We start from the raw sequence: 27,997 nt of genomic DNA on the forward strand, positions 1-27,997 counted from the left end.
TCGTTACAAAAGGCCTAGAAGTGTTTCCCACAGGGGGGGGGGTGTCCCAATGGGCATTTGTTGTGCCCTGAAGGACGAACTAGGCGCGTTTTGCGACATCGAAACCGCTGGTATCGACCCCGCTGACGAAGGTACAGCCTCTGACACAGGGACCGATCCTATATTGCCTTCTGTCGAAGGGACAGGGTTAGATACTGGGATGGATTCGTTAGGATTATTTGGCTGGTTCGCCATTTTCCTTACTCTTGTTCTTTTAGGTAATTCTACTTCGGATACGGCTAATTTACCGCTTCTCAGTCTCATACAAATGAAGAGCAGATTTTTACTAGCGATTATCTAACTTTCTAAATTTTTTGCACTGTCCCACTGGGCGTGCCAATTTGTTCGCTGTGAAATTTGGCGAACAACCTCTGGTTTACCAAAACTTGTAGAATTGGGTCACTTGCAGGATCAACCACACAAATCCTAGGACATGTGCAAATCTAGATGGTCTTGAAGATGTCTAAAATCGCTATTGAATATTTCATTCCTGTTCTCTAAGCGTTTTACGTCGAAATGTGTTGATTACAATGTTAAATGGATGTAAATTTAACAAGATAAAGTAAATGGCGGAAAATAACTGATGAAACGTAAAGTGTCGAAAAGGATAAAGTGCAGAAAGATAAATGACTGGAAAGCATAAAAGAGATTTGTAAAGAATTTTAGACTTTATAAAATAAACTTTGAAAGAATTGGTGTTTGTTTACACATACATTTTCCAAATATGACTCTTTTCTCTCACACGGGTACTTTGAGTGTTTTCAGGAATTTTGTATATAGTAATTCTTCACACCCTTTTTTAGATAATAACTACCCTATATATACATAAATAACATAACTGTCATTAACGACTAAATCCTAAAACTACGACACATGGCTTTCTTCCTTTCGCCAGATGCTTCCACGCGTCTTCTGCCAAACGTCACAACCTTTTAAATTCAAATTTACTTTTAAGTCGAAATGACGTCTTCCTTCAGGATTTTGTCGAATTACCAACATACTGCAATGTCTTCCGTATTTTGTCGAAAATACCTTTCTAGTTGCAAATATCTTTGTCGAAATGACGAAACCTCCATTTTGTCGAAGTGTCGAACCATACTCTTTAGTCAAATTGTTTCAACCCCTGTCATCGTTTGTCGAAAACATCACTTCCCACACCAAATCTCATGGCGTCGAAAACGCACGTATACACCTTGATATACGCTTGTCATGCCATTGTTTTGTTCTTTCTTTATAGATTTTGGCATTTTCATAGGCGTCTCTTCTGAGTTCCTCTAATTCGTTTATGTCAAGGATTCTCTTTTCACCGGCGGCTTTATAATTCAAATTTAAATTTCTAATAGCCCAATAGGCTTTATGTTCTAATTCTACCGGGAGGTGACAGGATTTTCCATAAATGAGCTTAAATGGGTTGTCCCTATGGGGGTTTTATAAGCAGTTCGATATGCCCACAAAGCTTCTGGTAATTTCAATGACCAATCTTTCCTTGAAGTGGCGACCGTTTTTTCTAGAATTTGCTTGATTTCTCTGTTAGACACTTCCACTTGTCCACTGGTTTGAGGGTGGTAAGGTGTTGCTATCCTATGTCTCACTCCATATTTAAGTAGTAGTTTTTCGAGTACCTTGGATATAAAGTGCGATCCACCATCACTGACTACTATTCTTGGGATGCCAAATCTCGGAAATATTATATTTTTAAAAAGTCTAGTTACTACTCGGGTGTCATTTGTTGGAGAAGCTATAGCTTCGATCCACTTTGATACGTAGTCAACTGCCACAAGTATGTATTTGTTACCGAAAGAGGATGGGAAAGGTCCCATGAAGTCTATCCCCCACACGTCAAAAATCTCTACTTCCAAAATACCTTTTTGTGGCATCTCGTCACGTCTAGATATGTTTCCCGTGCGTTGACATCTGTCACACTCCTTAATAGCCGTATGCACGTCCTTCCAAATAGTTGGCCAATAAAAGCCAGCTTGTAGGATTTTAGAGCAGGTCTTGGATGTACTTGTGTGTCCACCATAAGGAGCGGAGTGACAGTGTTGGATTATATTTTCTACCTCTTCTTCGGGTATACATCGACGGAAAATACCATCGGGGCCTCTTTTGAAAAGTAAGGGATCGTCCCAGTAATAGTGTTTTATGTCGTGGAAGAATCGTTTCTTCTGCTGGTAAGATAAAGTAGGTGGAACTATTCCGGTAGCTAAATAATTGACTAGATCAGCGTACCATGGTGTGACAGATATAGCTAAGGTGGTTTCTACTTGCATGTCGGAGTTGTTCTCTTCCAAAGTAGCTATGAGTTTGTCATACGAGAAATCATCATTAATGGATGTTCTTTCCGGTTCAAGGTTCTCAAGTCTAGAGAGGTGGTCTGCTACTACGTTGTCAGTTCCTTTCTTGTCCTTGATTTCTAAGTCGAATTCTTGTAGTAACAAGATCCATCTTAGGAGTCTAGGTTTAGCATCCTTTTTTGTTAAAAGGTACCTGATAGCAGCGTGATCGGTGTAAACTATTATTTTGGCTCCTACCAAGTAAGAACGAAATTTATCTAGCGCAAATACCACTGCTAGGAGTTCTTTCTCGGTTGTGGCATAATTCATCTGTGCTTCATCCAGGGTTCTGCTAGCGTAATATATAACGTGGAGCTTTTTATCCTTTCTTTGTCCTAGAACAGCACCTACAGCATAATCACTGGCATCGCACATTATTTCGAATGGTTCATTCCAGTCTGGTGTCTGCATAATGGGTGCGGAGATCAATGCTTGTTTGAGAGTTTGAAATGCTTTTAAACAGTTATCGTCGAATATGAATTCAGCATCTTTCATCAACAGTCCGGTTAAGGGTTTAGTTATCTTAGAGAAGTCTTTGATGAATCGTCGGTAAAAACCGGCGTGTCCTAAAAAGCTTCGTACTTCTCTCACGGTTGTTGGGGGTTGAAGATTTTCGATTACCTCTATTTTGGCTTTGTCTACTTCAATTCCTCTGTTCGAGATGATGTGTCCTAAAACAATTCCTTCTTGTACCATAAAGTGGCACTTTTCCCAATTAAGTACTAAGTTTACTTTTACACATCGCTCAAGAACTCTTTCTAGGTTTTCAAGGCATTCTTCGAAACTTTGTCCGTATACAGAAAAGTCATCCATAAATACTTCCATGATGTTTTCGAGAAAGTCGGCGAATATTGCCATCATGCATCTTTGAAAAGTTGCAGGGGCATTACACAGACCAAACGACATTCGTCTATAAGCGAAGGTACCAAAAGGGCATGTGAATGTTGTCTTTTCTTGGTCATCAGGGTGAATTGGTATTTGAAAGAAGCCTGAATAACCGTCTAGATAACAGAAATGTGAATGTTTAGCTAATCGTTCTAACATTTGGTCAATGAATGGTAAAGGGAAATGATCTTTTCGGGTTGCTTTGTTTAGTTTCCTATAATCAATGCACATTCTCCATCCCGATTCGATTCGTTTAGTTATAGTTTCTCCTTTTTCGTTTTCAATAACGGTTATGCCTCCTTTCTTTGGTACAACGTGTACAGGACTAACCCATTTGCTATCAGATATAGGATATATAATACCTGCTTCCAATAACTTGGTTATTTCTTTCTTTACTACCTCACTTAGGATCGGATTTAGTCTTCTCTGGTGTTCCCTAGAGGTTTTACAGTCTTCTTCTAACATGATGCGGTGCATACAAATAGAAGGGCTTATTCCTTTAAGATCGGTTATGTGGTATCCTAGTGCGGTTGGGTATTTTCTTAAGATATGTAGGAGTTTTTCTGTTTCGAGTCTTCCTAGATCGGCATTAACTATCACAGGTCGTTCAAGTTCTAAGTCTAGGAATTCATATCTCAGATTTTTGGGAAGTGTTTTCAAATCAGGGGTTGGTTTGTTAAGACACTGCGTAGGGTCCCGTGTTATTGCTAGGCATTGTTTAGATTTGTCCTCTAAAAGATAGTCTGATGATTTATCTTCTCCTGACTCTGCTTCTTTTATGCATTCATCGATGATATCCATGAAGTAACATGTATCTTCTATTGCAGGTGCTTTCAAGAATTGGGAAAGAATGAATTCAATTTTCTCTTCACCTACTTCGAAAGTGAGTCGTCCTCGTTTTACGTCTATGATTGCACCGGCAGTTGCTAAGAATGGTCTTCCTAGTATAATAGGTGTAGTATCATCTTCTCTAATGTCCATAATTGTGAAGTCAGTGGGAATGTAAAACTGACCTATGCGTACGGGAACGTTTTCAAGGATTCCTACAGGATATTTGATGGAACGATCTGCTAATTGCACAGACATTTTGGTCGGTCTTAATTCTCCCATTTCCAGTTTCTTACATATGGATAAAGGCATAACGCTAATTCCGGCTCCTAAATCGCATAAGGCTTTGTCTATGACAAATTTTCCTATGTGACAGGGTATAGAGAAACTACCCGGATCCTTGAGTTTAGGGGGCATGTTTTGGATTATAGCGCTACATTCGGCAGGGAGTGTAACGGTTTCGCTATCCTCAAGTTTCCTCTTATTAGAAAGAATTTCTTTTAAGAATTTAGCATATGAGGGCATCTGCATAATAGCTTCGGTAAACGGAATTGTAACGTTTAATTGTTTAAGGAGATCAACAAATTTTCTAAATTGGCCTACATCTTTGGTTTTAACAAGCCTTTGAGGGTAGGGTATAGGTGGTTTGTAAGGTGGTGGAGGTACATAAGGTTCCTTCTTTTCTAGGGTTTCCTTATTACTCTCTTCCTTTTCCTTAGGTTCACTTTCCTCAGTTGATTTCTTAGGGTTTTGGTTTTCTATCCTTGGGTCAGACGGTCCTTCCACTTCCGTTCCACTTCTTAATATAATTGCATGAGCTTGGCTTCTCGGATTAGGTTGGGGCTGTCCAGGGAATGTACCAGTTGGTGCAGCAGTAGGTGCTTGTTGTTGAGCTACCTGAGATATTTGCGTTTCCAGCATTTTGTTATGGGTAGCCAAGGCATCTACTTTGCTTGCTAGTTGTTTAAGTTGTTCGCCAGTGTGTATGTTCTGGTTTAAGAAATCTTTATTGGTTTGTTGTTGGGAAGCTATAAAGTTTTCCATCATGATTTCCAAGTTGGATTTTCTAGGGGTATTATTGTTAGGATTGGATTTCTGATATCCCGGAGGTATAGATGGGGCTTGATTTGGAGACTGTCCAGGTGCGTATAAAGCATTATTACTCTTATATGAAAAGTTTGGATGGTTCTTCCAATTTGGGTTATAGGTATTCGAATAGGGGCTTCCTTGAGCATAGTTTACTTGCTCTGCTTGGATTCCAGTCAAGAGTTGACATTCCGCAGGAGTGTGGCCTTGGATTCCACAGATCTCGCAATTCTGAGTTATAGCAACCACGGCGGCTGGAGGTGATACATTTAAACTTTCAATTTTCTGGACCAAAGCATCCACTTTTGCATTAACGTGATCAAGGTTACTTATCTCGTACATGCCAGTTTTCGGTTGAGGTTTTTCCACCGTTGTTCGTTCGGTTCCCCACTGATAGTGGTTTTGGGCCATGCTCTCGATAAGCTGGTAAGCATCAGCATAAGGTTTGTTCATTAGTGCACCACCTGCAGCGGCGTCTATTGTTAACCTTGTATTGTATAAGAGACCATTATAAAATGTGTGAATTACTAACCAGTCTTCCAAACCATGGTGTGGGCAAAGTCTCATCATGTCTTTGTATCTTTCCCATGCTTCGAAAAGAGACTCGTTGTCTTTCTGTTTAAATCTGTTTATCTGGGCTCTTAACATAGCTGTTTTGCTTGGCGGAAAATATCGGGCAAGAAAAACTTTCTTCAACTCGTTCCATGTGGTGACTGAGTTGGAGGGAAGTGATTGAAGCCATCTTCTAGCGTTATCTCTTAATGAGAAAGGAAAAAGACGAAGTCGAATTGCCTCTGAAGTGACACCATTAGCTTTAACAGTATCAGCGTATTGGACAAATACGGATAAATGAAGGTTTGGATCTTCGGTAAGATTTCCAGAGAATTGGTTCTGTTGCACAGCTTGCAACAGCGAAGGTTTAAGTTCAAAGTTGTTTGCTTCGATTGCGGGCGGAGCAATACTTGAATGCGGTTCATCTTGCGATGGAGCGGCGTAATCTCTAAGAGCACGAGCTGGTTCTGCCATCTCGGTTAAAGAAGGAAGATCTTTGAGATCAGGAAGGTCTATAGGAGGGAGATTGTTTTCAGCACGATATTCTCGAATTCGTCGTAAGACTCGGAGATATAGTTCGATATCGTTGATTCGTAAATAGAGTGGCTCGCCTTGAGAGCGAGTGCGTGGCATACAAATCAACGAAAGAAAGAATAGAAGAAAAAGAAACCTTAGTCTCTACAGCGTAACGGAAGAGTTACGATATCGATTAAATAGAAGTCCCCGGCAACGGCGCCAAAAACTTGATCGCTCGACTGTGTGAGTCGAGAATGGGATACAAACTGCAAGTGCACAGTTCTATCGCGTAGTTTTAAAAGATATCGATCCCACAGGGACTTATGAATCGATATACCGTTATCTAAGGTTACTACGTAAATCTAAGGTGAAAATGTTTGATTGTTTGGGGAAAAACTAAGAGCTAAACTAAGATCTAGATTAAATATTAATAAAACGGATATCGGTATGTAGTTCGTCAAAACTAGGGAATCAAGTCTTTGTCGGTTTCTTGGTTTTAAAATGAATCGTTTCGGTTAACTTTATTGGTTAAAGGTTTTATCTCAAACTCTCGCTCTGTTGAATAAACCATGATTTTATATTAATGTAGCTGTCACTTATAATTAAGTCAAAAATCATATTTTGAAAACAATAAAGTTGCAGAAACTCCTTTTAAGAAAATACTGACCGTTTTAAACACCCTTATCTCAAACTCTCGCTCTGTTGACTTAGGTTATATAATCAAATCCAAATGCTTAACTCTCGTCCTCACATTCAATCTTTAAAAATACTTTTTGGAAAAGGTCAGAATTTAATTAACTCTAAAACTTGCTCTCGCCCTGATCTAGAATTAATGCCTAACTTACACTGTCCAGTTAAAATCTCAAACTCTCGCTCTATTGGTTTTAACTTCTTTATGTCTTTTACTTTTGTAAAAAATCTTGTTATTAAACCTGTAAGTTGAGACCGTAAAAAGATTGATTTTGATTTTAAGTTTAGATAGACCGACTCAGTCTTGATCCCTTATTCTGCTTACTTTACATACCGATACCTGGGCAAATTAGCCAGACATGCTAAATAAATAAGAATTTATATCATGCATAAACAGACTCATTCCAGGCAGATAATATAGATAAATAATAAAACAAAATATTAAATAATGATTAAAGAACCTGAATGCGTAATACAATAGTCTTGAACACTCCACCACAAGCCGGTAGGATTTGTTCTTGGATTCTTCAATTAAACAGTAAATTAAATCAAGGAAATAAAACTGGAATATAACGTAAGGTTAAATCCGGTATAAAGTTGCACAATAGTTTCCGGTGTAGAAACTATTATGCGAAAAATATCTAAAAGCTAAAATGGGAAAGGTAAATTTGCAAGGGAAGAAGAATGTAAAGCTTGCAAAAGAAATAAATAAAATAAACAATGCTGGAAAAGAAAAATAAGCAAAAGCGTGAAAAGAAAATTTGGCAGAGCTTCGGCAATATGAGCGTGGAAAAAACCGAGAGAGCTTTAGGTTTTTGAGATGGCTATTTATAATAGTGTTGGCAACTGCTTTCCGTTTCTCCCATTCTTCAACGTGGCTACATGCACGGCGTGGATATAGGAGACCAACTTCTCAACGTTCTTCTTCCAGTCTTTCTGAGGGCGTTACTTGCGCCAAAAAGGTAGTGGAATTGTGTGACGCCCGTCACACTATGTGTGACGTCCGTCACAAGGCTGTTTTGCGTGACGCTCGTCACGCACCCTGTGACGTCCGTCACAGGCACAGCGTTGGTGACTTGTGCGCTTTGGGCTGGGCTTTGGCATTTGGTCCCTTTTCTCTCCTTTTTGCACCTCCTTTTCTTCCCTTTTTCACTTTTGCTTCAAAATGGATACCTGACATAAATAGCAAGGAAATACTGCATAATATCTGATAAAATGAGATAAACTAAAGTGAATGATAATATAATCTAATTGAATTAAGTCTTAAAATGTGATATAATTTCGTGTTATCACTTGTCGAAGCCAGACTTTTGGGAAAAGTCTACTAGAGTTTCTTAGTGCAAGGCTAAAGGAAAAATTGACCCAACCTCTTAAGTCTGCCCTAACATCTTGGTAGATACCTAGTATGAGGAAGATACAGCGGGCAAAGTTATTACACAATGGATAAAGATCTTAATATGATTGACTTCAAACGTCTCTCTTGGAAATGCTTCACATTAAAGATCACTTGTGCAAGTCACCTTCAAATAAATATTTTTCTGCCTCTATAAAAGGAGTTGAAGATTTGAAGGAAGCATCAATCAACGAAGAATCTAAAAAGGACAACTCTAAGCATAACTTTGAGATAACGTTTTTATAACTTGTTATTGCACAAGTTCTTGAGATTTCTTATCTTTGTATATCTTAGAAATCTTAAGTGTTTAAGAATATTTAAGGTTGATTGTATCACTTATATACTTTTGATTTTACATCAAGTATATTTGTTATCTATTATAATAAAGTATTTGTTTAAAGTATATGAAGTCTTTTGTTGGTTTGTTTGAGTAGTGTAAGTCTCTGGCTAGTTTGCTTGAGCAGTGAAAGCCTATCGCATGTGTGCTTAAGTAGAAGTCTCTTGCTAGTTTGCTTGAGCAAAAATCTCTCTATAGTGTGATTGAGTAGTTGAAGTCTCTTGTTAGTTTGCTTGAGCAAAGTGTAATCAGTTTGATTATAGTGAAAATATCTTGTTGGACAATGGACCTGACTAGTCTCAGTTTAGGAGAGAAACTAGGATAACTCTGTGTGTTGCTTTATCCCTTGCTCCTGATTATTATTCATTCCGCTGCTAACAACTATGAGATCAAATTCTTAACTTGTTCATATTCTTAAGTGGGTTTTTCAGAAGTAAAAAAGAATTAACATACACAATTCACCCCCTTTTCTTGTGTATTTTTCTCACCTTCAGAAACAACAACACCATTATGTGAAATAGATTGGAAGAACATACAAATAATATGTTCAAGGTTGGTAAAACTAGTTTCTCCAACGCGTGTATGGAAGGACAATATCACATAACCTTGAAACATTTCTTAACTAATTAATAAAACTTAAAGATTTTTCTGTCTTATAATCCATCTCAAAGAATGATGTTTACGAATTTGGAACGGTCGTAGATGGGTAAAGTTTAGGGAAAAACTTAATGAATAAATGATTTTATAGTTAAATTTGTGTATCAACCCCTCGATCAGTAGTGTAACCGAAGGAATAGATCATTTAATATTTAAAAAATAAAAAATAAAAAAGGCGTCACATTTAAAGAAATAAAAATATAAACTACCGTTTCTGTTATACGAAACATGTCCCCTGAATTGGTTCACCCCTCGATCATCTATACCAACCGAGGAAAACAACGATATTTGTTTTAAAAAAAATTAAAATGTGGTGTGTCCAGGAATTATACCTCAATTATTTATTGATTGAGGTGAAAGCTTTGTCATAAAATGTATTATTTATAATAATGAATAAGGATTCACTTATGTACTCCTCACATCTCCTAATGTGATCCATCCAGACATGGAAATAACCACCCAATATGTTCGTCTCAAGGTTTACCGCATGTTGAATAACATAGAGGAGTTCAACACACCTCATAAGACTCTAGAAAAATGAGAAAAAGTCTCTCAAATTCTTCATTGATACTTTAAAAGACGAGAGTCCCATATTAAGAACGTTAATCCAACTTTGGACTTATAGGAACTAGTAACATATCTCACATCATGTCCATTTTATGATAAACTAGCATGTTGGCCATTCGAAATGCTAAATGAGCTTAGAAAAATACCAGGAAAAATAGTTATGGAGAAAATAGTGCGTCAAAGTGAGGATATTACAAGAGGCTTCCCCTTAGCAATTGTGATTGTGGTGCAAGATAGAACGATCGTGAAGAGATATTAGGAGAAAACACTTATCCAATTAAAAACCACTGGTAGAGAATCCTAAAAGTATCTTTCAAGATGTCTATGAATCCAACCTTGCCATATGGCCTAAAGCAAAATACCAAACCCGATGCACAAAAAAGACATATTGTGAGTACCATGACATTCATGGTCATTCCATCGATGAATGCCAAGAGCTAAAGACACACAAAAAGAGACTAAATGACAAATGTCACTTGTGAAAATATGTGGATGAAAATGATATAATTAATGACACATTAAGGTCTAGACATTGGAGAAGAAGTTCGATATTAGTAAACCAAGAAGTCCTGATAGAAGGAGAAACAAAGGCAAGATAAATGGTAGGAGGTTGACACATAATACAAAAAGATCAAACTCATACTAGGGGATTTATTAGTGGATACACATTGTGATATCAACAGCCTTTACAAAAATCGAAGTGACCCCGATCGAGATGGGAAACCCATCTGATAAGACTAGAATGGGGAGTGAAAGTTCATTGAGTTGAACCCAAGGGATGACATAAAAGACATACCTCAACTTATGGAGAAGGTAAACGAATTTGAGATCGCATGCCACAAAAAAGTCACAAAGCTTTGCACTTAAGTGACAACCAAAGAAGAAGTCAATTTAATGCAAACACCGTGATACAAATTAAACCTATTTGCATGGATCCTAGCCAACATGTATGAAATTGATCCAAATGTAGTCTCCTATCACCTAGCTATTAGTCACATTGTCCGACCATTAGTGTAAAAGAAGAGTGAGATGGACGCATAGAAGTAACTTGATGTTTACTAAGAAATTCAAAATCTAGAAAATGAATGTTTCATCCATGAAGTTGTATATCCAACATGGTTGATCAACATCATGATGGTCAACAAATCCAACAACAAGTAAATGATGTGTACATATCACTCATACATCATATATCTGAGGTTTAAGCTAATGTGACCTTCATATAATCCTCAAAGAACATAGCCTATATCAAAGGATCAAAAACTAAAATTGTCATTTAAAATCAACAAGCTCAACTAAAATAATGTTAATTATTGTAAAACATCACCAATCCAATGTGAGAGACAAAAAATCAGACATACTCGGAAAAAAAATGGGAGAACTAAGGTGTAAGGCCAAAGGAAAACACAAATTGATAAAAAATTAAAAGGTTAAAAGAGTAGCGTGAAACCCATAAATGGTTGAAATAGAAATGGAGAAGAATAAAAATTGATGATGGCAATACTACATTAACAATTATGAAAGATATACAATCAATTATTGCAATCTAATGTCACAATCAATAGAGCCAACCGTCATGATAATGACTCTAAAAGTTACGACCACGTCATTACACCACTAATGGGAATTTCACACACACGCGTTACAACTAATCTTTTAAAAACCGGACAAAATCGTCCGATTCAACCGATTGGACCCGGAACCGGAGATGAATTCGGTTGGGTCAACCTTTCAAAATCACTAGTGGATCAAAATCGGAGTAAAATCGGAAAAATTGGGTTGAACCGTACAAAACCATTCGAACCAAAGAACCGGAGCCAATTTTAAAAAACCGTCCGGTTCAAAAAAATGCATCAAATTGACCATTTTTTTAATTTTTAATTTTTTTTAATATGTCAATATCAAAATTTAACCTAGATTCTTAATCATAAAAAAAATTCCATACTTTTTTTATAACCATACAAACTTTTAAGTTTTGTCATTCCATTATAGTTTTTCTTTCGACCGTACTCCATCATCATCACGCTCCCCCTTTCAAACATAGTCACGATATCTAACTCAATACTGATTATCGTTCAAGTCAATATTGCTTTTTATTGTCAATTAAGATTTATTTGCCGTAGTTCAACTCAAATTCATTTTTTTAAATAAATTATATTGTATTATATTATTTATTTTTGGTATTTTATCTTATTTAATTTAGATATTCTTAATTATTTGAACATTATTTTAGTTATTATATTTTATCATTTTAATTTTGGTTTGAATTAATTTAATTTAGGTTATTGTAATTTTTTAATTTGGTCTAATTATTCTTAAATGAATTTTGAAATGAAGTGTAGAACTATGTTATATTATTATATATATTATTGATATTGTTGTATTAAATTTATAATGAATTTTTGAAGTAATTATTTTATTAAGTTGTGAACATATGATTATGTGTGACATATTTATGAAATTTAATTTGGTCGACCGTAGATTTAATCAATTGAACCAATTAAATCTTAAACCGCAAATTTCACCGGTTCAATCTTCGATCCGGTTTTTAAAACATTGCGTTACAACACAAATTATGAACACATGCAAATAATGGCGTGACACTCCATCACAACTTCTAGACTTCCAAGTCATGTATGATAGTTGAGAAGTTCACAAGTGATGTATCATGCTATTAAATTATTGAATGCACAATGACTTGGGGAGTATTGCTTTCTATTATATGCAATCATTATCTTAATTGGTAGAAAGATTTTTTATTTGAAGTAACAACAATTGTAAAAGCTTTGAACAACTCATTTTTGCAATGATATATCATATGTTAGATCTGTAATCTCATTACTATTGGAAAACATTTGTTAAAGATAAGGACTACACTTACCGTTTAATATCCCTCAAGTATACATCTCTTATTCTGTATATTATTATGTAAGTACGTATTTGCATGAGTGAAATTGGATAAGTCATATCCAAATTTCCACTTTCACTACTTCATCTGGTTATGTATTATGGTTTGGATAATGGACTTCTATTTTCGCTATTTCGTCTAACCATCCACTATGATGCAAAATACCTAATCAGAAGAGTGAATAATGATAAGACTTGATTGATCTTATTTTACCTAATAATAATAATGATATTTTACATTTAGTTTATATAAGACCAATCGTCGGAGTTCCCTCTATTCCAAGATGGATGACTGCTAAAACATGATAACGATTATAAAAACGAGTAATTTAAAAAGAGTGTTAAACTACATAACACTAACAAAAGAAAGAATAGCATGCATATAAAAAAATTATTTGATAAATGTGTATGTATTAAAATGTTCCAGAAAACTTATAACAACGAAAAAGTGAAACTTAAATTAAGAGATAAACTAAAATTACAAGAAAGCTAGTAAACAAAATTCTCGTGAAAAGTGTTGTAGAATGGTTTGCTTTAGATTAAAACTTCAAGCTCATTATATTCACCATCTCCCAAAATAAGTGTCTTTCTAACTAAAAAAAATGTGTCCCAAAATAATAAATGCAATATTAATTAATTTTTTCCAACTTAACCTCTAAGAAATACTACACTACTTTCAAGTTATCAAATCATATTATGGATTTATGACAGTTAATAGTAATTACAGTTTTGTCAAATTGTTATATTTATTTATTCAATAATTACTTTTATTAATATGTGTGTAATACTTTTAAAAACTTTTATTTTTAGACACAGGAGTATAATATAAGAGTCATAACGACGAACAATGATGAGGGTGAAGGAGATCGGCGATCCAAAACATAGCGGAAATTAAAAATTCTCCTTTAGTGATTCTTACGAATGAGCATGATCAGTGATAGAATCGTTACTTCTTGTGGCGATTGAAATCTTTGATGTAGATCTAAGGAGTGATCACGAACGTTGAATGGTGACAATCCCTCTACTCAGTCCACACGAACGGATTCCTTCAGTCTCAGTGTTAGCTGCTACGAATGACAGCTTTGAGTGAGAGAGAGAGAAACAAAATTTTATCTAATCAAATGCTTCTGCAAGTTCTATTTATAGAACCACTTGTGTGAGCTGCAAGCTAAAAAACCAACTTAAGTGAATATGGCACATATCTTATGATATACCAAAATCATTTAAGCACGTGGTACCTTACCATATTTCGTATTCTACTTAAATGCACTGTACCTTACGATGTTCTACAATTCACTTAAGTGCATCTTACCTTATGATGTTCCTTATTTACCCTATCTCTCATCAATCCGTCATTTTGTGTGTGACCTTGTAGGTTTTCGCGACACTGACAATTATATTAAATCATGTATTTAACATAATATACAGTAAGCGATATCTAGTAATATCACTGCTACTCAAGACACGAAAATGTCACGTGATCTGACAAATCCTTTTGTGATAATACTTATGTGTACAATTATCCTTTTGCCCTTATGTCTATATTGAACACAAGGCATAGACCGTGTCATCCTTGTCCAGTTCAATATTGAACCCTTAGACATTCATCTTGTTACGCAAGATGAGCAAATTCCATCTAAGTCACTCATGTCTCTCAACATGCTTTGTGGAGTACCCATCAACTGTCTTTATGGCCACCCAGTTACGGACAATATTTGATCAGCAATAAAGCATTCGACTCTACATCTAGGGTCCATAGTGGTTTCAGGTCGAAGGGTGATATACACCACTATCACCATGAGAATACCTTATGAAACTTTGCATAACATTCTATATAGTATTCTCATAGAGGATCAATCCAGTATAAATATTACTCCTAATATTCATACCTATGTTTAAGACTTGATAACTCCTTATCCATGATCCATGAGATGTGATCACCAGTCTATAGACATAATAGTCTTAATGCTTTAATATTATTCCACTTCACAACAAAGCTCGACTACAGATACTTTAAGAATAATATCTTTATGTTTAATGAGATCTCATGATTAAGTCACACTTGATACATTAAACGGACTAGCTATTCCAAGGACTTTATTAAATAATTCGATACAAATACCAAAAGTATTGGTCTCTAGGGCTTACACCAACATAGGATGTATACAATTTTTATTAGATATAATGTTGATACAAATTAGTATTGAAAAAGTAAAGAGACTACTCCTTATGTCCCTAATAAGTGATATAAATAAGTATTTCATACAAATTAAGAAAATTTGTAATAATGAAAGAGAGAAAATAATATTTTTTTCTAAAATATCTATTATCAAATACTGAGAGTGATGAAAGTAGTAATCATTAAGAGATAGAATTGAAAAAAAAATTAATTTACATTGTAAATTTAAATGAATAATTCATTTTAAAAAACTGTCTTATTTCACATGGATCACTGATTGTGGGTATTATTTTTGAACAAAATTCTTTAGTTAGAAAGACACTTATTTTAATATAGAGGAGTATAACGGGCTTACAATTTCATTTTTGTCTTTTTAAAAAAACACTGTTTTAAAGCAGATGTTTTAGAAGAAGGAGGGATAACACATATTAACCATGTTTTCTCATTGAACACTTATTCTTCATCCGACTTTTGATGTTTTTTTTATATGTTTACGAGTGCAATTACATGCGTGTGTTTTCCTAACATGCATTAACCGTATTTTGACATTGTTGAAGTTAGTTTAGTAATTTTTGTTGAGAATGTATCAAGTGTGAGTAGTGTGGATAATAGTCCCACATTGGTTGGTAATGTGGAGACTTGAGCATTTATAAGTGAGAGAACCCACTCACCTATAACCTTAAGATTTTGAGTGAATATGTGGTGTGTCTCTCACAAAGGTGTTGCTCTAAAAAAGAAAGTCACATAATGTTCAATGCTCCATAGTAAAACCTCCCCAACAAATGGTATCAGAGCCTTTGGTTTCAGAAAGGGACCAAGTTACTTGTATCGAAAGTCAACGGCACTAGGATGATGAATAACGAAGTGTGTCAACGGCGCCAGTGTGTCTCTAACAAAGATGTTGCTCTAAAAAAGAAAGTCACACAATGTTCAATGCTCCCTAATAAAACCTCCTCCAACAATTTTGACTATTTGCCATTAAATGATTACATTTAACACATTTTTATTATAAAAAAAACCAGCTAAAAAGACGATGCAAAAGAGGAAAAAAAATCCTAAGGCAAACAATTTCAAATATATAATTCAATTAAAGTTTACTCATTTCATTACATCACCCATATTATTTATTTCAAACAAAACACACATAATCCAAACTCTAACACACAATTACTTAAACAATTTTGTATGCTTCCAAATACAAAAAACTATAACCAAAGCAACAATCAAAAGCACTACAATTCCAACATACTTTTTCCAAATCCCTCTCTTCATTTGTGATTCACTCTGAAATTTCATGACTTGAACATCCCTCTCTAAGACATTAATTTTGTGTTCCATATCACTTTCAAATTGATTAATTTTAACTTCCACATCACTATTCATCACATCTCCCTCCTTCTTGGCTTCCTTCAACTCAACCATTGAAGTTTGGGATGCAATGAATTCATCCTCCCACATGAAATAGTCACAATATAACATTTTATCCTACAACATAATCAACAAGAAATCAATAACACATTGTTAAATTAACTTAAAATACTTTGTTTAATTGATTTACCTCAAAATTAAAATATGGACATCCAAAGAAACGTCTGTTAGGATTCTTAGCTGTCTTTGATGTGAATATGGCACACTTTTCTTCACAATTGCATATAGGAGCAGCCATATTCTCATGTGTTGAAGAACTTCCACTCATTTTGTCAACAAAGATTATTGGTAATTTATAAACTCAACAAGGAACAAAAGTCTTTTAAGAAAAACTTAGAAATGTGAAAGGAAATGGATGAAGAATAAGATGATTGATTTAGAGATAATTTTTATTTATACTAGTAGTGACTAGAGAGTGTACATTATATTTAGAAATTATTTTTTTCTCTCAAAGAAAACTAAGGACTTAGACAGTATAATTATAGAATGGTTAAACACACCACAAATTAGCTGCTATTGGCTAGTTGTGATCGGTCCAATCCAAGTTCAATAGCATATTTATATAAAATAGAGAAATTGAGTTTCAAGTTACATGTGAAATAAACCAATGAACCATGTCTTTGCAATTTCGTTTCCATGATGTAAAGGAACAAACGGTCTTTCGAAAGTCAGAAACTCAAGAATTGGTGTTAATATATGCTTTTGTCAATAGTATTTTATGGTGCGAGTATCAACACATTGAGTAAGGATGAAATTTTTTAATTACATAAATATTTAAATGAGTTGTATTCTTAGTCTCACTAGAGTTACTATAAACACTTGATTTATATATTAAGAGTCTGTGATATTGAAGAATATTTAGATAGAAAATATTGTTTAATTTTGAGAATTTTGAAGAATATTTTTTTTAATCCATCTTGTAATCTTTTGTAACAATTTTGAAGTATAGTGAATTAGAGAGTTGATCTCTCTTATAGATTAGGTCAATTTAATCAAATTGGAAAAATATTGTGTCGTCGCATTTTATATTTTTATTGTACTGAGTCTATTTAATTGATTCTCATTGTTCTTTGTCTCACACGTCAAAGATCTTGGTGTAGTTGAGCCTTTCAATTTCATAATAAATTGCGTCGATCGTGAGGCAAATGAGTTAAGTTTACAAGTGAACATCATGGTTCCAAATAGAATATCAAGAGCTACGATTCTGGATTGTGGAAGATGAGACACAAGAAATTTTAATTCAACAAAGGTGTTTGGAAACATTGAAGGGATAAATATTGATGCTTGTAAACCTAATGTTAGAACAAAATTTGGTTGTGCATCTATACATTTGAGTTTTAATGATAAAAATATAGTTTTTGTGTGAGAATAATTTTGGTAGTCTAACGGTTTGTTATTGTCTAGCTTTAACAGGCCATTCTGATTCTGAATTTATGACGTGCAACGTCATCAGTTTCCGAACATTTATTTTGAAATTCACTTATGCGTTGAATCACTCTTGAGAAGTTCTAAAGGACACTATGTTGCTGCTGCAATGTTCTTTCTGCTTTTGTGCTGATTCACTCTTAAGAAGTTCTAAAAGACGTTATGTTGATGCTGAAAGTCTGAAAAATACAAGAAAGGGGGGTTTGAATTGGGTTTTACAAAAAAAAAGTTTTTTACCAACTCAAGAACACCACTAAAGAGTTAATAGCAAAGAGATAAACAAGTTTTTCACTTATGCGCTGAATTTATGACGTGCAACGTCAAAGAGATCAAAAGTTAACAGTAGGCACGAAATGCACATAGAGAGGTTTTGGTTTTACCTTCTGACTTTCGTCAGGTTTCGTAGTTTCTGTACAACCTAAATCTTTCTTTCCATTTCTGCTAACTCCACAGATCAGAGAAGCCATTTTGCTTCTATCTATGCTTTTAGCTATAAAGTGCTGGAATGCTCTGTCATATCTAATGACGCAATCAGTACCAGAAGCCTTTGAGACTATTTCCTCATCTAGTTTTGAAATTTTACTTTTTAAAGCAAAGTTGTTACTTTCTAAGAAAATAATTTTTCATTTAGAGAAGAAATATCTTTCTCAAACTCACTGCGAGTTTCAGAAGCAACTACTTGGACTTGTTTAAGGTCCTTGTATTTACTCTAAAGACTCTGATACTTTTCTAGTATTTCAGAGAGACATGATTCAAGATTAAAACGAGATAAGTTAGAAAATTTCTCTTCAGAATCGGAGTCGGATTTTGATTCTGATGATACCTTGTCTTATGGTTCTTTAGAACCTTCGGAATCATCTGTAGTTTCCATCAATGCAACATTGACTTTTTCTTCGTCATAATCTTCTTCTTCGGATTCTGAGTCATCTCATGTAGCCATCAACCCCTTCTTTCCTATAGAAAAATTCTTCTTAGGTCTTCTATCATTTTTCAACTTAGGACAATCATTTTTGTAGTGTCATAGCTCCTTGTACTCAAAGCAAATAAATTCTTTTCCAGAACCATGCTTCTTTTGTCCAGACGAAGAATCAAAATGACCATAAGTCCTTCTGGCTCCTCTGAACTTCCCTTAACCATTGTGTCTGTGCTTCCAGAGTCTGTTGACTCTCTTTGAAATTAAAGACAACTCATCATCATCTTTCGAGTCTTCATCAGACTCTTATGATTCTTTCTCGGCTAGATAAGCTTTTGTCTTCTCAGACTTAGACTTTAAGACAATGAATTTACTTCGCTTCTGAGGTTCATCTTCCTCGAGCTCAATCTTGTGGCTTCTTAAAGAACTAACAAGTTCTTCAAGACTGATACTGTTGAGATCATTTTCCAGCTTCAAAGCAGTTACCATAGGTCTCCATTTTTTAGGAAGATTTCTGATAATCTTCTTGACGTGGTCAGCTGTAGAGTATCCTTTGTCCAGAACTTTCAGTCCTGCAACAAGCATCTGAAACCTTGATAACATAGTCTCAACAGTTTTATCATCTTCCATTTTGAATTCCTTGTATTTCTGGATTAAGGCCAAGATCTTTGTCTCATTTACTTAAGCATTCCCCTCATGAGTCATCCTCAGAGAATCAAAAATGGATTTGACAGAATCTCTATTTGTTATCTTCTCATACTCAGTATAAGAGATAACATTTAGCAATATAGTTTTGGTCTTGTGATGATTTTTGAATCTTTCCTCTGTTGATCAGTCATACCACTTCTTGCTATATTATTTCCTTCAGCATTAACTGGGTGAACGTAGTCATCGACTACAATATCCCAGAGGTCAACATCGTAACCAAGAAAGAAACTTTCTATTCTATCTTTCCAATAATCAAAATTTTCACCAACAAAGATTGGTGGTTTTGCATTGTAATGATCTCTTTCATTATTGTTAACAACGTTAGCCGTGACCACTGATTCTCACACAAACTAGATCGGTCCTGAACATGGTGAAGTGTTGATAAAACTTTTATCACAAACAGAACCAGAGCTCTGATGTCAACTGAAGGTGTGAAAAACACAAGAAAGAGGGGGTTTGAATTGGGTTTTACAAAACAAAAGTTTTTTACCAACTCAAGAACACCACTAAAAAGTTAATAGCAAAAAGATAAAAACACAAGTATTTTTATCTTGGTTCACTTGAAACTCAAAGTTACTCCAGTCCACCCGCCAAAGTGATTTTTTCTTATACACAAGGATTTAATCCATTATAATCAACAGATTACAATAATTACAAAGAATAACCTTCTTTGTCTTCTCAAGGATCCGACTATACTCTAGTCTTCTTAAGGACTCACAAAGAGTAACCTTCAATTAAGTGGTGGTGACCGACGAGAGCAACCGTTTGGTTAAAGCAAGTTTTTTGTGACTTAGGGTTTGATTAACAGTTCCATAAATAATGATCGAGAAGATTGGATTGGTGCAAAATTTAGACTTTATAATGATCTCGTTAAAAAATTATGTGGATAATTATAATTGTTTAGGTTTATCGAATTAACAATTCTTAAAAACTAAAATTGAGAACATAATCAAACCACTTTAATTTTCATCAATTCGATTTGATTTTTAAACCAAATTAGAAAAATCGCTTTTCTTGTTTGATTTGATTTGGATGGTATACTTAATCGGTTTTTTTATTCGCTTACATCCATAATTATAAGATTATTACGAGCCAAAATCTATTTTTACATTAAAACAATTAAGTGACCTTAATAGTAGTTTAGAAAGATTCCACTATATTGGATTTGTCTAATCTTAAACCAACTCGGCTCAAATTTGAATGTAAGCGGCAATAAGAAAACATCTTAAAACAATTGGTGTATGTAGACTAGCGATTAAAAGCACAGCCAATAATACAATAGAATTGAATAAAAGTACTACACTTTTCTCAATGATATTTCATATATAAGGAAAGAAGTAAACAATCATATTGAGCACTTCCACACATAATGGATGAAAGAATCAAATTGTTTGGAGACAAAATCATATCGATTTCCTAAAGATAGGTCCACATGCCATTTCTTAATGTTTTATTAGCACCAACCAACCAAGTAAGTTGTGGTGGTTCATAGTGCATGATTCTAAGGTGTAATATCATTAATTTAACAAGCTTAAAAAGAAAAGCTATTTTTCTTATATGCCTATACATGATGACCATGTCAAATACACACCTCATAACTCATAAGATATTCTCCTAAATAGAAAAATGAAATAACTGGATGAAACTTATTGGCTAAAAAAAGACGAGAAATATGTTGAGACTTGTTGCACATTTATAATAGAAACTACGCAAGTCTTCCCTTGAAATGGAACATTGATGTTTAGAAAACCAAAACAAGAGTATTTAGAAATAACACCAATCTAAAGTATACAATGCTAACTGGTAAGTGTTTTAAATAGTTGGAGTCAACAAATCCAAAACAAGTGTAGCTTCAATATTCATGTATATGCTTTTGTTAATAGTATTTTAGGTGCGAGTATCAACACATTGAGTAAGGATGGAACTTTTTTTATTTACATAAAAATTTAAATGAGTTGTATTAAGGGGGCTCACTAGGGGGTTAAGACACCTCAAAATTTAATAAAAGCTTTACAAATATTTATAGTTATCGATCAAATCCTTACATCGTCCAGAGGAGTAAGAATCTAATCATGTAAAAAAAAAAGACAATATATAATTTTTTTAATAAAAATATACAACATCGCTTAATATTATGATTAATAAAAGTATAACAATTACATAACAAATAATAATAATAATAATAATAATAATAATAATAAATAATAATAATAATAATAATAATAATAATAATAATAATTATTATTATTATTATAACAACGAAAATAAATTATTATTTTTTATAATATGTCAAAAGCCTCAAGTAAGAAAAAGAGAAAAAAAAACATGTTCTTGGTAGTGTCAATTTTCTTGTGGAGGGGCTCCGGAAAAACAACAATGGCAATATGCGGTCTAGATAGAAGACTGCAATTGTCGGGCGGTTATCGGTTAGGGTCAATTCGATTCTCGAATCCAATGAGGGATTGTGCTTTGGGTTAGATATGGATCTTTGGAGTTTTGACGGTTATAAATATGATTATCTCACTTGTTGGAATACAAGTTGCATATGGTATTGTAATCTTAGTGACAAGCAAAGTTAGAAATTTCTAGGATTATATTCTTGGAGTTTAACATCCATTGACATTATCAAAGAAGTTTGAGAAACATTTTAAATACCTTGAATTTGTGTGATTCAGATACTAAAAGTTGGGGTGTTGAGAATTTGTTATCAATCAATTAGTATTGATTGATATTCAATTAGTCATAAGTGTAATTATGTTATTACCTATTATGTATAACCATATTTGCATATAAATATACATAATGTGTGATCATATTCGACACACAGAAATACAATCACAACATGGTATCAGAGTTGATTGACCTACTGTCTTCCCCAAAATTATTTCCAGCCAACCACGATAATGTCACGTGCATCGTCGCCGCCCCAAAGACCTTTTGGTGATATACTCGTACTGCCTGATTCGTCTCCTCCCGATCGGTCAGAAACCAAACATCCAGCCGGCCCATGTGCCCTCACGCGCCTTCCATCCGCCCACGCTTGAATCTCACACGACTTTCTATAAGTCGCGCATGGCCCATCACCGTTTTTGTCGTCCGCAGCGCCTTCCTGTGCTCTTTCCAGATCTGCTCTCAATTTTTTTAAGCCATCAAATATCAAGGGATATATCGATTTCGTCACGTTCACTATGGTTCACTTCTCCCGTGTGAGAAACTAACCGGAACTGCCAACTACAACATATGGGTTGGTGCTGTCAAAATGTGGTTTCACGGTCAAGGATATGAGGATTACTTAACTACCAAATACTTAACTACCAAATCAGACAATATTCCCGCCACCAAACGCGATAAGTGAAAACAAACTGATGATTCTGTATGCATTGTGTTATAGTTTTCCATATCAAGTAATCTCCAAGCACATTACCAAGCCTTTGCCACCTGCTATTAGGTTTGAAAAAGGCTAAGAAATTCTTCTCTAATGATGTCCATAATCTTTATAGTGTCATCACCAAACTCAACTCTTTGAAATTGAAGAATATGGGTATGCAAGCCTATGAGTAAGCTTGACGTGTTAAAGGCAAATTTCACAATCCTAATGTCTTTTACAAAACATGCAACAACTTATACGGAACAACAAAATAAATATTTCATGATCGTGGCACTTTCCAGACTACCATCAGAACTTGATTCCGTTTGGAATCAGATTTTATTAGGATCCAATGTTCCTAACTATGAAGCAGTTAATGAACAACTGTTCTGCTTAGCTACACCCCATGCTTTTGGATCGGTTTCTACTCCATCTCCCACTGAATCATTTGCTCTTGCTTCCCACTATCATGGTCGTGATGGACGAACCAGTGGACAGGGGTGGCATCATCATGGTATTTTTTATAACTATTGCAATCTTTACGGTCACATTGAAGTCGGTTGTCGTATAAAGGCAAGAGAACAACAACGACAACCATGGGCCGATGCCTTTGATCAAACGGATATCACTAAAGACGTTACTATTCATGCCGCTGATTACAATGATTTCCTTCAATTCAAAGCAGGCTATCAACCATCATCATCCTCCGTTGTTGCTCAGTCGGGTAATCCTGTAGCCTTTGTCTCTACATCTTCACTTGGTCATTGGGTCCTTGACTCTGGTGCCTCTGATCATATGACTAGTAATAAATCCCTTTTACTTCACTTGTCTTTTTCTGATTCTTTGCCTTTTGTGACTGTGGCGGATGACTCTAAAATCAAAGTTTAAGCCATTGGTCAGGCGCATCCACTTCCAAACTTTTCTTTAGAGTTTGTCCTCTACATTCATGGTTGTCCTTTTAATCTAATATATTTTCACAAACTTACTCGTAAGCAGGGAGTGAATATGAAGGATTATATCATCTTGATTGTGCAGCCCTTTTTAATGATAATTTAGTTTATGTCCAGGATCGACGTAAGCAGGGAGTGAATATGAAGGATTATATCATCTATCTCCACCGATAGCATGTGCTTCTATTGCTTCTCAAGACCTTACACATCAACGTTTATGTCACCCTAGTCTTAATAAAATGTGTTTTTTAGGACCTAGTTTTTCTAAGCTTTCATATTTTGAGTCTTAGTCTTGTCAATTAGGTAAACATATTCGTAGTACTTATTGTCAAGGAGTACATAAAAATGTTGTATCACCTTTTGCTTTAGTTCACTATGATATTTGGGGTCCTAGTCATGTGAAGTCTACTTTAGGATATTATTACTTTGTAACTTTCATCGATGATTCCTCACGATGCACTTAGCTATTTCTAATGAAAAACCATTCAGATGTTTTTCGTATATTCCAAGAGTTTTATGATGAAATTAAAAACCAGTTTACCTCTTCCATTAAAATTTTACGCATTGATAATGCTCGTGAATATATATCATCCCATTTTCAATCTTTTTTGACATCACATGGAATTATTCACCAATCATCATGTGCTCATACACCACAACAGAACGATGTTGCTGAATGCAAGACTCATCATTTTGTTGAAACCGCGCAAACTCTTTTACTTCACCATAATATACCTTCTCATTTTTGGGGTGATTCTATCCTCACAACATATCACCTTATCAACCGAATTCATTCATCGGTCCTTCAAGGTCAGATTCCATACTCTATCTTGAATCCGCAATATGATATCTACCCCATTCATCTTCTCATTTTTAGTTGCACATGCTTTGTTCATGATCTTAGTCCAAGTAAAGAGAAACTTTCCTCCAAATCTCTCAAATGTATTTTTCCAGGCTACTCACATATACAAAAGGGATATAATTGTTTTTGTCCTTAACTTTAACGATGCATTGTTTCCTCTGATGTTACATTCTTTAAAAGTTCCCATTTTTTCTCTGCCTTTGTTCACCCGATGAGATTTGTAATTTAGATGTTCAATATATCCCTTTTGTCATCCCCACACCCATTAAACATCCATTGCAGGTCTACCAGCGACGAGCACCCCTTCGATCAGAAGTTAGAGATGATATTGATCCACCAGTACAATCTCCTGGTCCAACTGTTCCTCCAGCTGCGTCACCTGAACTTAACCTTCCAATAGCATTACAAAAAGGTATTTGCTCTCATAATCAAAATCCTAGATATGTTTGTGTTTGAAATTATGACCGTCTCTTTACTTCCTATTTTTGTTTTGTGTCTTCTTTGGATTCTGTGTTTGTTCCTAAGTCCACATGTGAAGCTATGACTGATCCCAATTGGCGTCAGGCGATGGTGGAAGAAATGTTTACATTGAATTCAAATAACAATTGAAACATTGTTACTTTACCTACAATGGGATGCCACTGGGTTTATATAGTGAAAGTTGGACCAGATGGTCAGATTGATCGTTTCAAAGCTTGTTTGGTCGCCAAGGGATACACATATAATTGGCCTTGATTATGGTGGCAGTTTTTCTCAAGCTGACAAGATTAGTTCAATTCGTATCTTCCTTGCAATGACTGCTATTAATCATTGGTCTCTTCATCACTTGGACATTAAAAATTCCTTTTTACACTGAGAATTGAAGGAGGAAGTGTATATGGATCAACCTCCAAGTTTTACTGTTCCTGGAAATTCAAGACTTGTTTGTCGGCTTAGTCGCTCTCTTTATGGGTTGAAACAGTCTCAACGTGCTTGGTTTGGTAGCTTCATCTCTGCCTTGATACATTTTGGTATGACTAGATCTGAAGAAGATCACTATGTTTTCTTCCTTCATTCCTTCACCAGTCATCGCATCTTTCTTGTGGTCTATATTGATGACATTGTTATCACTGGACACGATATAAAGGGTATCCAGTGACTCAAAACTCACCTTTTTAAAAAATTTTAGACAAAATATTTGGGTCCACTCAAATACTTCTTAGGCATTGAAGTTGCTCAGCCCTCATCAGGCATTGCAATTAACCAACATAAGTATGCATTAGACATCCTAACTAAAACTGGTATGCTTGATTGTCTTTTGATTGATACTCCTATGGGTCCCAACGTCAAGCTTCTTCTGGGTTAAGGGGAGTTGTTTAAAGACCCAAGAATATATCGACATCTAGTGGGCAGACTTAATCATCTTATCGTCACCAGAACTGATATTACTTTTGCAGTGAGTATTGTGAGCCAATTTCTGAATGCTCCTTGTGATACTCATTGGAATGCAGTTATTCAAATTCTTAGATATATAAAGAATGCACCAGGAAGAGGCTTATTATGTGAAGATAAGGCTGATACTAAAATCACTTGTTATTTAGATGCAGACTGGGTAGGATCTCCGTCGGATATGAGAGCCACTTATGGATATTGTGTTCTTATTAGAGGAAATATGATCTCATGGAGGAGCAAGAAACAATACACAGTTGCACTATCTAGTGTTAAAGTTGAATATTGTGTTATGGCAGCAACCTCAAAGGAACTTGCATGGCTTAAGAATTTTCTCTAAGAACATAGGTTGGTAGACCTTCAGGAAACAAAACTCATATGCGACAATCAAGCGACACTCCACATTGCATCTAATCCGGTTTTCCATGAACAGACCAAGCACATAGAAATAGACAATCACTATGTTAGGAGAAATAACTGCATAATTTGTTAAATCTTAAGATCAATTGACTGATATGTTTACCAAGTCTAAGGGTTCTAGAGTGAATTATATTTATAAAAAACTTGGATCATACAATATATACGATCCGGCTTGAGGGAAAGTGTTGAGAATCCGTTATCAATAAATTAGTATTGATTGATATTCAATTAGTCATAAGTGCAATTATATTGTTACCTATTCTGTATAACCATATTTGCATATAAATATATAGCATGTGTGATCATATTCGACACACATAAATATTATCACAATAGTGAGATTGTGAAACACTTGGGGGTATAAAATATGGTTTTTGTTTGTGAACTTTGAAGACTATTTTCTTGTAACTTATATTATAATATCTTGTAACAATTTTGAAGTATAGTGAATCGAAAAGTTCTTATCTCCTTAGTAGGACAATCTGATTGAAGCGTGTAACCAAATTTTTTTAATTGTCTTTTATATTATTGCACTAGATCTAATTTCTTGGTTGCTATTGTTTTTTTTGTCTCATACGTCAAAGATCTTGGTGTGATTGAACTTTTGAATTAAATAAGTGGTGTCCAGTATGGGGGAAAAAGGGTTAACTTTACAAGTGAGCAACAAGGGTTCTAAATGGGACATTGAGAAGTTTTCCAAAGATGACGAATTTAGATTCTGGAATGTGAAAATGCAAGCAGTCTTAATTCAAAAAAGGCATGTGGAAGCATTGAAGGGAGGACATTGATGCATGCATACCTAACACAAGCAGAAAAGGCCGAGATGGTGGATAAGGCCATAAATGCCATTATCCTGTGACTCGGGGATAAATTTCTAATAAAAGTCGCGAGGGATAAAATCACAACTGAGATATGGGTCAAGATTAAGTCATTGTGTATGACCAAGTCCTTAAATCAGAAATTGTGTCTAAAACAACAACTTTATTCTTTCTGTATGGTGGGGAATAAATCTATAATGAAGAAGTTGACATAATTTCACAAGGCCATTGATGATTTGCAAAATATTGAGGTGAAAATTGATGATGAGTACAAGGATCTAATCTTGTTAATCTCATTATCCTAATCCTTTGAGAACTTTAAGGATGGCATTATTTATGGTAAATTAGGGACTATAACTTTGGATGAAGTTCAGATGACCGTAAAATCAAAGGAGCTATCAAATATGACACATTTAAAAATTGTTGATAGTGGTGAAGGCTTAATTGTCTTAAGAGGAAGAAGTGAGAGTAGAGGAGACCAGAAAAGGAAGAGATCCATATCAAAGTCCAATTCCATGTCCAAGGCTTTTGATAAGTCAAAGTTCAAATGCTTCACTTTTCACAAAAGCGGTCACTTCAAGAAGGATTGTCCCAAAAAAAGGAGTAAGGAAGTTGTGTTTAGATTGCAATTTTCTTAGATGAAGAAGATTATTAAAGTGGTGGAATACTAGTGGTAACAAGTTTTAAGATAAATAAGAGTTATTTTATG

The 27,997-nt window shown here is 34.8% G+C and overlaps 1 protein-coding gene and 1 pseudogene across 1 annotated transcript; one reads left to right on the forward strand and one right to left on the reverse strand.

The window, feature by feature from the left end:
• Positions 1-5,712: 5,712 nt before the first annotated feature.
• On the forward strand, positions 5,713-5,812 carry LOC127133910 (uncharacterized; annotated as a pseudogene).
• Positions 5,813-16,025: 10,213 nt separating this feature from the next.
• LOC127129126 (uncharacterized) lies at positions 16,026-16,761 on the reverse strand. Its single transcript, XM_051058421.1, has 2 exons — positions 16,528-16,761; positions 16,026-16,454 (listed from the first exon to the last, which is right to left on the reverse strand). The coding sequence occupies exons 1-2, from the start codon at positions 16,663-16,665 to the stop codon at positions 16,137-16,139; spliced, it is 456 nt and encodes a 151-aa protein (XP_050914378.1). The 5' UTR covers positions 16,666-16,761; the 3' UTR covers positions 16,026-16,136.
• Between the last annotated feature and the right edge of the window lie 11,236 nt (positions 16,762-27,997).

Source organism: Lathyrus oleraceus, chromosome 3 (genome assembly GCF_024323335.1).
Source record: "Lathyrus oleraceus cultivar Zhongwan6 chromosome 3, CAAS_Psat_ZW6_1.0, whole genome shotgun sequence".
NCBI classification, from domain to species: Eukaryota; Viridiplantae; Streptophyta; class Magnoliopsida; order Fabales; family Fabaceae; genus Lathyrus; species Lathyrus oleraceus.

What these genes read in the sequence shown, in the direction of transcription:
- LOC127129126 (XM_051058421.1), bottom strand. Translation starts at nt 16,665, where the DNA reads ATGAGTGGAAGTTCTTCAACACATGAGAATATGGCTGCTCCTATATGC. An exon ending in GTCCATATTTTAATTTTGAG is followed by an intron (nt 16,455 to 16,527) that starts GTAAATCAATTA and finishes ATTATGTTGTAG; the next exon opens with GATAAAATGTTATATTGTGA.